The sequence below is a fragment of the Vicia villosa genome, linkage group LG2 (assembly GCF_029867415.1).
Source record: "Vicia villosa cultivar HV-30 ecotype Madison, WI linkage group LG2, Vvil1.0, whole genome shotgun sequence".
NCBI classification, from domain to species: domain Eukaryota; kingdom Viridiplantae; phylum Streptophyta; class Magnoliopsida; order Fabales; family Fabaceae; genus Vicia; species Vicia villosa.
The window spans coordinates 106,339,614-106,352,956 of record NC_081181.1 but is presented as its reverse complement, the minus strand read 5'-3'; the positions used below and the strand labels follow the sequence as shown (position 1 = coordinate 106,352,956).

The following is a 13,343-nucleotide window of genomic DNA, read 5'->3' as shown; positions in this document are numbered from 1 at the left end:
ATGCACTTCCGAAGTCTGAAAAAATTAAAAAAAAAAAAAATTGGAGGTGACCCCATAGGGAGGTGGATAAAGAAAAAACCTTTTTAAATTGGAGTATATTGTCATAAAAAGTGTATGATGAAAAAGACAAGTTAAAACTATTTTGTTTTGGTGATGTGTGAGGTGAAAGGTGAAAGAAATAATTAGTGAATGTGTGATGTTGATCACGGTTATTCAAATTCAATTTAAGTGTAAATTTTACTAGCACTTATTATTTTTGTTTGCTATTCTCATTCTAGTTTGTCTTGTTGAATAATAAGTATATCCTAAAGGGATATGCAATGTTGGTTGAGAATTAAAAGTGAGGAAAAAAATTTACATCGATTAGAAAACTGAGTATTTTATAATGGAGAGAACTCACACATTTATCACTTTAAAGTTTTAAGTGAATATGTGGTATGTATTAGAGTCTAATATCGAGTGAAGGGACCGACTATCGAAAGTACTTATAATATTCTTTAGTTAATATTTAGTTATGGGACAAATATCATGCCCCTAGCGGATTCAGGATCTAATTGGTTCTTTGATAAACGGTGTTATGGTGCTTGGTCATGTTGGATTTCTTGAACATAACTTTTTAATGTCTTCAAGCATCTATTTGTTGCATAAATGAATGCCATAAATTGAAAATTTAGTTCTAGTTCTGTAAAGGGAAAAATTGACTACATGTATATAGCTTGGAATAAGTAGCATCATAAGTATTAAGTAACATCTATCCATGTATATAGCATCATAAGTATTAAGTAACATCATAAGTATTAAGTAACATCTATCCATGTTGTGATAGAACACAACAAGTGAGTCTTTTTAGGAATGCCAAGGCAGTAAATTTACACAGCATAAGCCATCTAGACTCACAGATCCAAAACCACATAAAAACACCTATAACAATCACAAATTTCAATCTGTCCTTTTCGCATCGGAGTCTCCATTCTCATTTACTTAATAAAGCTAGATTAAATGCAGTTAAATTTTAGGCCCAACCCACTCTCATTTCGGCCCCGGCAAACTTTATCCAATTGAATCCAATTTTTCTTCCTAGTTTCCTCACATCCACCCCAAAGAAATTTTTTACAGATAGACTCGATTTTGGAAATAATATTTGACGGAGCTTTAAAGAACGAAAGGAAAAATACTGGTAATGCATACAAGACTGATTTCAACAGGACAATCCTATTACCAATTGACAAGTGTTTGTTATTCCATTTGTGTAATATGTTTCTGATAACGTCGAGCACCCGGTTTCTACATCACCTCTCTACAAGGATCACCACCAAGGACTTTGCAAGGATTTTGAGCACTTTATACATACATCCGATGAATGAAATCGAGCAAAATTCACTCAGCCTTGATGGATTATCACATTTCAAGATTAAAACAATGAAAGTGCTATTGGCTCCACAAACTAGACACTGTTTGACTGTTGTAAACAAGAAAGCATGTTTAATTTGACAGGCATAACTAAATTATGGATTAATGTAATTTTGTTATTTGAGTTTTTGTCTGAACTATTTGATGAATTTACTGCTCGTACATGTTACAAGATTTGCAACTAAGCATGGTATTAACGCAAATTCGTATATTTTATTTCGTCTATAGAAGATTTTCTGGACTGTAATTGTAACTGTAAGTCATATATAATTCTTATGTATTTCTTTTCAGACAAGATATATATTTATCTACTATATTAACATTTGATGCAGTTTTGAGCTTACTTCATCTCATACATAATAATTATGCACTTTTTAGTACCAATATTGGTTTATTTTTTACTTTACTTTTTCTTCCTTCTGATTTATGTTGGCTTCTTCCACATTCTCCCTTCTCAAGGAATTTCATTTGCTTCCTCTTATACATGATGATGATCCATTCTGCACAAAATTCAACTATATAATCACTACAAACAATTATATGCATCACATCTATATAAAGATGTAAATTAATCTTACCACACAAGCATGCACATCATTACAACCACATAATGATTTCCCGTTTAACATATCGACAGCTTGAAATGACCCTCCTCCATCACTTCTCTGCATCAGATTTCAAATGAATGTTGATTTCAAAATATATAACCTACCATGAAACAATGTAGGACAATGTAGAATAGAACATTGTACCTTGTAATAATCAACTGCGACAAAATTTGCCCAGCGATTACCCGACGCGTGATAACAAGTAGTAAGCATATTTACGAGGTCTTGTGAATTATCTTTACAACTTGCTTGATGGATTGGAATTGTCCTGAAGTGATTTATTAAAACCAAAGATTTACTTCTATCATTTAGTTCAGACGAATCCGCACGCCTAGAACATTTTCCACGAACCATTCCGTCTTTCCCATCTGCACTCATAAACACACTATTAAAATTAGGAAGTTTTCAGAACAATACCTGATGAAACATATTGATGTTGCTTACACTGATTTTCAACCATGTAGTTCCACTGATAAGCTATTCCTTCACTTTGTTCCTTGTGCCTTTGAGAGCCAAAGACAATGAGCCTATGATTTTTAGCAACCATGTCTTTTACTAAAGGCCAATCTTTTCCATCTTTAGGCATGTTCGAGACAGGAAACCGATATTTCATCAATCCAGACGCATTGAATACATTGGTTAATCCATTTGGCGCATCAACATAGTCTTCTAATATCAGTGTCACGATTTCGGATGGATTTGCGGATAGGAAAATTTCCACTTCCTTTAAAGCATTTATCGCTGGTGCCTGATATGGGACCGTTGAATCAAGATTAAGCGATTCACATTTCAAAATTTTATGCTTACTCAATTTACTAAAGTGGTCCAGATTGCGTGACAGCGTCAAATATTTGATTTTTTTCGTATGTAAAGTTTTGCTTATAAAAGAAAAGTTATTATGAATGACTTACAAATGCGGTAAAGTCTTGGCATTTTCCTTTAAATGAATGGCACAACCATATATCTCCTTTGTAATCATATGTATCTAACATAAGAGCTCTAACTCCATTCTGCATATTAAAAGTTCTTACTTCCAAGTTAATCAAAATTCAAGACTTCAAATAATCAACAAGCCTTGTTAATGTAACTTAGTTGATAGGTGATCATAGACATCAGACTGCAGAGGCGTGCGAGTTCGAACCCGCAACATCTAACTTATTCGGGTGAAATTCTAGTACTACACAAAAAATATCTTACTGATAATTGCTGAGAGATAGTGTCTTCCTGATTTGTGAAGGTAACTTGAGGAACAGCATCTTGGATTGGTCTTTTCTTAATTGCAAATGAATTGTGGGTCGTTAGATAAGCATATTTGTTGAACGGCAAAGATGCATTCTGTGCAAATTATTAACAGAAATTTAATCATAAAACTAAAATAAAATCATCATAACATTCACGACAATCTTTAAGGGCGGTCAAAACAGACTACAGCACAAGCAGTGGCGGATACAAGACCCGGCCAGGCACCAGGCTCTGGCCCAAAATTTCCTTGGGACTGAGGTAATTTCTATGAAAAAAAAGGGCAAAAATTGAAATTCTTAGTAAGAGACCAAAATGAAAAAACTCTTAGTTTGTCCAGTCTTCATAATTTTTCTAACTTCGCCACTGGTCAAAGTTTAACACAATTAAACTGTGACTAAGTATGACTCATACAATTTAAACTGTGGCTAAGTATGACTCATAAAATATTTGTTACAATTAGACAGTGACAAAACAGGATCCTAATTGAGCCTACGAAAACTTAAGACGACCCTAAGATAACATGACATAACATGCATTTGTTGTTATTCAGTTCATACATACCAGTAGGTTGAATGGGTTGGTTGCTGATGATCTGACACATCTTGACCCCTTGAGTTCAACATGGCAAGAGCTACAAATTTGACCAACTAAACATTCTCTAGTGGACGAGCACTTTTCCAAGAGCTGAAAAAATGGAAAATTTGTGAATAAAATATTGAAGTTGAAATTTGTGACTGTAAATTGCAATGATTTGATTGAGTAAAACACACCTTCTGATGTTCGTAAGGAAGACCAATAGCAGCCGTTATAATGCAGAGGAAGACTGTAAAAGTCACCAATGACAAACCCATTTGGATAACTTAAAGTTGAAAATGTTTTGTTTGTTTCGGGATGTTACCATTAAATAGGTATTGAAAAGAAGAGAAAAAAAATATTTTCAATAGTTTTTTTTATCTGTTTTTCTAATAAATTTATTTAATTGAAGTCAAAAAATAATTAAATCAAGAAAATAATTAAGTAAAAAAACTTTTAAAATATGATAATATTATTTCATAATATCATAGTTTTATTTTTATTTAACAAAGTTTATGTGAGTTGGACTTCGAGACTCGCTAGAATCAGGGTAGACGTCAAAATTAAAACAATATTTATAGCAGTACCTACAAATCACCCATTATAGAAATCCTGACATCAATACCAAAAGTTAAATCCATACTCTCTCGCGCGATATGTGATTCAACTTCTCATTAACTAAGTCAATTATATTAACTGTAATATCATAATTTTTATAGATGTAGATTTATCTAAAAAAACAACAGCATTTCTTTTTAAAAACTAAATTTTAATATTTTAAAATTTATACTAACATAAAATACTTTAAAATGATTTAAAAGTCAAAAGTTTATAATAGAATAAGATAAAATATGAAAATTTATTTAGCCACCTCCCTATGGGGTCACCCCCAGCGAAAATCCCAAAATACCCCTGCTTCGGAAGTTCATTTCAGAAAGCGTCTTTTTTTTTGAAAAAATTGACTTATTTCGGAAGTTCATTTCCGAAAACATTATTTCGGAAGTTCACTTCCGAAATACTGCGATTTCTACAGATTTATCAAAACACTCCCCCTCCCCCAATCATTTACCCTAAATCAAAACAACAAGTGGCAAAGGCGAAAATTTGTGCAAACAGAATTCCAAAGCTGCATCAAGGCTCCAATCACACTGCTAAACAACATTCAAAAGCCCTCAATCCTAACACTTTGTAAGTTTTGAAATTTTTAGATCTATTATTCAAATGCATGTTATTTAGGGTTTTAATTGCATAAATGATATATGGTTAGGTTGTTAGTAGTATTTAGGTTGTTTAGAAGCATTTTGATTTGGTTTGAAGTTTGGTTTAGGGGTCTGCCATGGAAGTTGCAGAAAACTCCATCGCAGGGGTGTTTCGGAAGTTCATTTCCGAAAACACCTCCATCCCAGTTTTCGGAAATGAACTTCCGAAATGTATCAGAAGTTCAAATTTTTTGTTTTTTATTTTGTCTCGCATATTAATCGATTTCAATTGTTTACAGGAACATGTCAGACAATCAACCAGCACGCAGGACTGCGTCTTCTAGAGAGGGTAGGGAGTGTCCGTTTTAATTTGCAAGTACTTTATTTTTAACGCCTTTGTTTATTGTGCCTGTTTCTTTGAAGTTTGTGTCCCTTTCTTCTTTTATAAAAGGAGGTCTCATGGACCTTTCTTTCTTCATTTTTACGCAGGAATGGGTGGCGCTAAGGGAAGAAAGGGTTCTTCAAAGAAGGAGGTGAAGGAGGTGAAGGAGAAGAAGAAGGTTTTGACTGGTTCTGCTTCTCGTCCCCTGGGGGTCCATGGCTCGGACGTGCAGACTCAGTCTTCAGGTGTGATCAACGCTGATGGTTCTGATACTGAGTGGGATGAGGATTGGTATAATTATCTTCATTCGGAGGAGTTCGCTCGTCGGGAAGAATAACGTGTTTTTATTTTGTTTGATGTGTATTTTGTAACGCTCGTTGGGCAGAATAACGTGTTTTTGTTTTGTTTGACGTGTTTTGTTTTGTTTTGTTCTGATTTCGGATTGTATCGCACAGTGTTTTTGTATTGGATTTATCATCTTAGTTTTTGGATTGTTCTGATTTCAATATGTAGATTCTTGGATTTCATCGCCGCGAACACTATCCATCTTCTGGATTATAAACATAGAACTTTGACTTTCCCAGCGCACCCCTTTGTTTGATTTTTTTGTAATGACGTCCCCTGATCAGGTAAGAAATGTGGACACATGTGCCTACGTAAGCCTTCTAAGACGGTTACCTTCTAAGAAATGTGGTAACACTTTCCTACTTAAAAGCCTACGTAACAAAAATTGGGAAGCTCCACAGCCACGCCCTATTTAAAAGAATAAAAAACCTTTTGAAATTTCGAAGTTCCCTTTTCCTTCTCCCCACCACTCTCAAACGGTTAACTTCTAAAACACTTTCCTATTTAAAAGCTTCTCACCCATTTTTCTTTCAAAATATCCCAAATCATTTTCGATCCTAAGTCTTCTTCTTTGCTTTAACGTTTTCTATCTCTTGTTACTGCTTTCATCACAATGTCTCGCCGCGGTGGAGGAAATCATCCCGAAAATCGCCGGAGTCAACCATCTCCTGCACATTCTCAACAATCATCCATCAATGCTGCAGGATCAGGCCGTGGTGGTGGTGGCCGTGGCTCTCGCGGTGGACGTACCTCCAATCCTTCTTCCTCCGGACATCCACCTCCTCCGTCATATGCTCCGGCCCCGGTTACCTCTCCTCCGTCTGTTGTTGCAGCTCCGGTTGTTCGTCCATCTGTTTCAGCGCCGTTTGTTCCATCTGTCGCAGCGCCGGTTGCTTCCTTGAGTTCGGCTCTGATCTCCATCGAGAGCCTGACTGCCGAAGTTAAACAGAAGGCTACTCTAGAGTCGGCTCCGTCGTCTCAGAAGGAAAATTGGGAAGGAAAATTGGGAAGGAAAATTCAAGTTCGTGCTAATCATTTTCAGTTGCGAGTGGCTGATAAGGATCTACACCACTATGATGTAAGTATAGTTTGTTCATAAGTTTTTTGTTGTTGTTTATTATGTTGGTAAGTTACAATGTGGTATGGATTTCTAGAGGATCAGGACTTTCTAACCTGTTGCAGCGTCTCCTCCATCGTCTTCATCCGATTAAATAAAACGAATCGTTCTTGTTTGTTATTTTTCTTCTGTCCAGACCTTTTTTCGGAAGTGCATTTCCGAATTCCTCCAAGGGGGTGAGTTCGGAGATGAACTTCCGAAACACCACATTTTCTGAAAATGTAACTTTATTTCGGAGATGCATCTCCGAAATCAATATTTTATATTAAAAAAAACACGTTTTCGGAAGTTCATTTCCGAAAACACATTTTTTTCAAAAAAATGTACCTTTTCAGAAATGAACTTCCGAAACAAGGGGTAGTGTTGTAAATTCACCAGGGGTGAGCAAGAAGGTTAGGAGGTGGGTGAAGAAATTCTCTAAAATATAATGGAATTATTATCATGTTTTGCAAATAGTGTTAGTTTTGATAGTAATGATGAAACAATTTTAAGATCAGAAATCTATTAACTTTTAGAATAAATACAATTTGAAATTAAGATTTTTTAAATAAATCCAGGCAAAATACTTTGATGCCATGCTTAAAGAAGGTGGGCTAATAAATCATTAAAATCCTAAGTTGGTCCATGTAAAAATAAAAACATGAAATCTAAATTAATTGTACAATAATATAAATTATTCAAAATATATCCAATTATTTTTAAAATCAAAAGTAAATAAATAAATAAAAGAAATAAAGAGTTGTGGCTGAACTTTTTTTTTACCCATAAAAAGCTAAAACAGAAAAAACAAAAATTTACTAAAACAACAAAAAGTCAAAAATAAAAAACTAAAATATATTCAATTTTACTATAGTTTAGAGAGAGAAGCTCCATCTTCTCTCTTCCATAGCCATGCACCGGCATGGGGCAGTAGATGGTAAGTGGAAAAAGGTGACGTACAAGAAGCAGGAGAACAGGGTTTTCAGATCATGGGACGTAGCGGTGAAGGAAGGTTCGAGGGTGAAGGGTGTGGTTGTATCAAATTTCTTCATTACCGAGTTTGGCGATAACTGGAGGGCCAGAGATTTACTCTTTGAGTTGAAGGAGTTGGGGGATATAGTGGAGGTGGTGATTCCGTCTAGGAGGGACAAGAGAGGACGGAGATATGGTTTTGCTCGTTTCGCCAATGTAGAAGACGATAATCTCTTGGCTATGAAGATGGACAATGTCATCCTGGATGGAAGGAAATTGTATGCCAACTGTCCAAGGTTCCAAAGATCTCCCAATCATCTGCAGGGCAAGAAAGAAGAGGCGTTAGCAAGGAGAATAGATTCTGTTGTAGTCAATAGAGGAGCTGAGCGCAACGGAATGCTTGATAAAAAAAGGACCGATAGGAGATCTTTTGCGGATGTGTAATCGAACAAGAATTCAAAGCTGATTGAAAAGGGAGAACAGACCAAGGCTTATAGTCTGTCTATGTACACGGAGGATGAAGACCAAATCAGGTATGGGAGGGCTTTCACGGGAATTCTGAAGGATTCAGGTGTAGCTCCAGAGATTAAGAAGTGGTTCATTGAAGAAGGTATCTTTTCTATAAGAGTTACTTTACTGGGACCAAACCTTTGTTTGCTTGAAGATCTGATTCTTGGGGAGGTAGAAGTCTTTATCGAAGAGAGAAGAAAATGGTGGGAGAATTGGTTCAGCAGTATCAAACCGTGGGAACCTTCTGATGTGGATAGGGAAAGGTTGGTTTGGCTTAAAATAGCGGGAATCCCGTGTCATGCATGGGGTTTTAAGCTTTTCAAGTTGTTAGCTAGTACCATGGGAGAATTTGTTAAAACTGATATCCAAACAACCAACCGGGTAAGGATGACACAATAGCAGTGCAGACCCATCATATTGTTAAGGAGTTTTGTTTGGAGAAGGAATACAAAAAGGATGCAGAAGAATTGGGTATAGGCCCAGAGTCTAATTACGTGTGTAGTTCTCCCATGCATTAAATGCACGTAATTATATTTTGCAGAGTCTCGAGGAAAGCGAAGGCAGCAAGGAAGTGGGGTCTCCATCAAACCCTTCGGTCAGCAGCTTTGTCGTGGGGACCACTTCTAATGATAATTGGGCTGAGAATACTATCGGGCCGGTGGAGGTTTAGGGACACAATAAAGGCCCTTTGTCCTTTGATGTGGCCTGTAGGGAAGCCCATAAGACAAAAATTGACGCTGAACAAATCAAACCAAAAATTAGGAAAAAAAGAATCGTGAAAGACCTGGGCAAGAAGGTGGAAATCAGTTCATCATATTTCGCTTGCATCGCCCCAAGGAATCCTAGAGGCTCTATATCGGATCTCCCTGCAGGATCGTTTTCTGAAAAAGGGGACGACGACATTTCCAATGGTTCGTTCTTCTCATCTTTATCTCAAACAGATTCTGAGATTATACGCTACAATAATAGACTGAGGGAACCTGTGAAATCGGATATGGGAAGGAAGTTGTGGAATTCTATAGTTAAATTGGGAGTGTCAAACGGTGGGAAGGATACAGAGGGTATCAACAAAATTAACTTTTTGGAGAATAATGAAAAGGAGGTGGGGTTGGGACAGAGGGCGGCTAACAAGATGTTTCTATGAATTTGTTATCATTCAACATCAGAGGGGGGGAGCTGCTTCTAAAAGAAGGAGAGTGAGCTTTGTTATAAATTCTAGCAAGGTGGATGTATGCTTTTTACAGGGAACCAAACTACAGAGCTTCAACGACGATTTAGCCAATTCTTTCTGGGGAGGTAAGGATACGGATTGGACTGCTAGCAACTCGATTAGAGCTTCGGGAGGTATGGTTATTCTGTGAAAAAAGGTACGTTTCAGCTTAATTACAGTTTTAAAGGAGGAGGTTTCGTAGGAATAAACATTTGCTGGAATGATAAGGTTGTTAATTTAGTGAACATTTATGCTTCTTGTAACGTTTTGACAAGGAGAGAGCTTTGGAGGTCTTTGTTAGAAAGGAAGGAGAGGAATAAATCTGAGGAGTGGTGTCTTGGTGGTGACTTCAACGAAATCACGAATGGTGGAGAATGATTAGGGGTAGGCGAGTTCTATGGTAATAGAGGTATGGAGGATTTCCGAGAGTTTATCGGGAGAATGGGGGTAGTAGATATTCCTTGTGTTGGAGGCAAGTTTTCTTGGTTCAAAGCAAATGGTAAAGCTATGAGTAGGTTAGATAGATTTTTGGTTTCTAGAAACTTGATGGATATGTGGGGGGTGATTGATCAACGTATAGGCAAAAGGGATATCTCGGATCATGCGCCCATACAACTTTTTTCCGGTAACCTAAATTGGGGACCAAAGCCATTTAGATTCAATAACTCTTGGTTTAAACATGAGAAAGTTTCATTCAAGCGGAATGGCCGAAGTTGAAGGTTTGTGGTAGGGGAGATTTCGTACTGTTTAAAAAGCTTAAAAGATTGAAATGCATCTTAAGGAAGTGGAACCGGGAGATTTTTGGTTGGATTGATTTAAAGGTGGACGAAGAGGTGGAGGGCATTAACGAGATAGACAATTTATTGGTAGATCTTTTCGGGGGCAGCATTGACGGGATAGTGGAAGCGAGTAGGAAGGCTTTTGACGAAGTGAGGAAAACCTTAATTTTGAAGGAGTGTATGCTAAGGCTTAAATCGAGACAATTGTGGCTGAATGAGGGGGATAAGAATTACAGCTTTTTCCACAATAGTCTCAAGAAGAGACATAGGAGGAATGCAATTTCTTTGTTGGAAGGAGCGGGTGGCACGGTGGAAGGGGTGGCCGAAGTCAAAGAAGAGGTAAAAAGACATTTTGAGTCCTTTTTCAAAGAAGAAGATTGTGCTAGGCCGGTCCCGGAGGGGTTGAACTTAAAATCTTTAAGGAGTGAAGATAGATATTGGTTGGAAAGGGAGCCTTCGAAAGAAGAAATAAAAGAGGCGGTTTGGGATTGCGATGGCAACAAAAGTCCGGGTCCGGATGGCTACACTCTTGAATTTTTCCAAGTTTGTTGGGATACTCTCAAGGAAGATGTGGTTAGATTCGTTCGCGACTTTTGCTCTAATTGTAGGCTCACTAAAAGTTGCACATCGTCGTTTTTAGCTTTAATTCCTAAAGGTAAAAATCTGTAATCCTTAAACGAGTTTAGGCCTATTTGCTTGGTGGGTTGTTTGTATAAGATGATTGCAAAGCTTTTGGCAAAAAGGATGAGAAATGTGGTGGGGAATTTGGTCTCCTTTAACCAAACGGCTTTCGTTCCGGGAAGAAATATAGCGGATGGAGTTTTAGTTGTGAACGAGGTTTTGGACCTAGCTAAAAGAGACAAAAGGAGTTGCGTGGTTTTCAAGGTGGATTTCAAAAAAGCTTATTATAGGGTTAATTGGCCTTTTTTGAAGTATGTTTTGCGAAAAATGGAGTTCGGGGAAAAGTGGTTAAGATGGATGGAATGTACTATTTTCTCTAGAGACATGTCCTTCCTCATTAATGGAAGTACCAAAAACGAGTTTAAAGTGGAGAAGGGGCTGCGTCAAGGAGATCCTCTATCTTCTTTTTTGTTCGTTTTGGTTACGGAAGTTTTATCGGCTTTGATGAGAAAGGCTATCATTAACGGAGATTTTCACGCTTTCAAAATTAATGAAGAGGAGGAGATTCGTATGTTACAATTCGCGGATGATACATTAATAATTGGGGAAGGTGATACTTCTAACTTGTGGAGTATGAAAGCGGTGCTAAGGGGGTTCGAGGTTATGTCGGGATTGCGGATCAACTTTAAAAAGAGCAACATCTATGGAATCAACGTGGGGAATCGGTACCTTGAGGCGGCTTCTTTTTTTCTTTCGTGCAAAGTTGATAGACTTCCGTTTAAATTTATTGGAGTCAAGGTGGGAGATAGTCCGAGAAAAAATTCTATGTGGCGAGATTTGATTTCTGCTTTGAAGCATAGACTGGCTGTTTCGAAGGGTGCTCATTTAAATTTAGCAGGAAGAGTTTGTTTGATAAATTCCGTGTTGAATTCTATACCTATTTATTCTCTCTCCTTCTATAAGGCTCCATCGAAGGTTTTAAATGAGATTACCTCGATTCAAAGGAAATTATTGTAGGGTGGGAGTGATCTCAAAAGATCCATTTGTTGGGTTCTTTGGGATACGGTTTGTAAATCCCGTGAAGAAGGAGGGCTAGGTGTAAAGAACGTGGAGGTTATGAATGCGGCGTTATTAAGTAAATGGAAATGGAGAATTTTATCGGATGAAGAGGTTTTTTGGAGGCGTATTCTAGAATCTAGATACGGCAATGTGAGGATGAAAGTGTTAATAGGGGACAAATCCATCGTGGAGAATAAGGATTCAATTTGGTGGCGGGATCTTTTAAAATCTGACAATTATGAATTACTTTTGAATCACAATTTTTCAGGTGCGGTGTCGTGCATTGTTGGAAGTGGCAGAAACGTACCGTTCTGGCACGATTGCTGGGCGGACGAGAAGCCTTTAATGGAGTTGTTTCCTGATCTGTTCATGCAGGCTACGGAGGATGGTATGTCAGTAGAGAAGGCTGGCGAAGCGACTCCTGGAGGCGGCTGGCAATGGCGTTTGGACTGTGTGTTGCAGAATCCAATCAGCAGCAGCAGTAACTCAGGCCAAAGACAGCAGCAGTTACAGGCTATCTTGGACCGTGTCACACCAAATGCTGGCAACGAGGATGTGTTTCGGTGGAAGCTGAACGAGGAGGAGGTTTTTTCAGTATCTTCATGCTATCACAGGTTCTTTTCTAAGTTGTCTGGCCCTCCGATTTTTGCTAGTGTAGTAAAAGCTGTTGTTTTCATTTGGAAGATTCACGCTCCATCAAAATCTCTTTTCTTCGGTTGGAGACTAATCCATGATAGATTAGCAACCAAAGATCATCTTTTCAAGAAGGGAATCTTGGACTTGGCCGAGATTAATTGTGTCTTTTGTTAGGTGGAAGAGGAGCGTTTAGCTCACATTTTGGGTGGTTGTCTTCCGGTGAAACCGATTTGGTTGAAGGTGTTCGATTGGTTAGGTAGCATTACGGATTTCTCGTTGGTGGATTTCATCACTTTCCCGTTTATATCCGATAAGGTGCACTCCACGGCTAAAAGGAAGATTATTGGAGCTATTTGGCTTGCTATGTGTTGGCATATTTGGTTGATCCGCAACGCGATAATTTTCAAGGATGGAAAATTTAGCTTTCTAGATTGTATGTCGGAAATTATGTTTAGCTCTTGGAAGTGGTTATGTTCTAGCGGTAAGTTAGCAAAAAACTGTAATTTCCATGTTTGGCACATTTCTCCGCTTACTTGTTTCGAGTACTGGGGAGTGATCTTTTGTATCGGGAGAAGCACCTCTTATGCTTCGTCTTCGTTCAATATACTTCTTTGCTTATTAAAAAAAACAAAAAGTCACAAATAATAAAAACTAAGAAAATCTGAAGCAAGACCATCTAAATAAGATACGTGAAAAAATGT

The 13,343-nt window shown here is 37.6% G+C and overlaps 1 protein-coding gene across 1 annotated transcript; it reads right to left on the bottom strand.

Annotated features, from left to right (window-relative positions):
• Positions 1-1,614: 1,614 nt before the first annotated feature.
• Positions 1,615-4,150, bottom strand: LOC131646569 (PI-PLC X domain-containing protein At5g67130-like). Its single transcript, XM_058916579.1, has 8 exons — positions 4,031-4,150; positions 3,822-3,944; positions 3,216-3,353; positions 2,930-3,028; positions 2,463-2,766; positions 2,163-2,386; positions 1,989-2,075; positions 1,615-1,910 (listed from the first exon to the last, which is right to left on the bottom strand). The coding sequence occupies exons 1-8, from the start codon at positions 4,109-4,111 to the stop codon at positions 1,875-1,877; spliced, it is 1,092 nt and encodes a 363-aa protein (XP_058772562.1). The 5' UTR covers positions 4,112-4,150; the 3' UTR covers positions 1,615-1,874.
• Between the last annotated feature and the right edge of the window lie 9,193 nt (positions 4,151-13,343).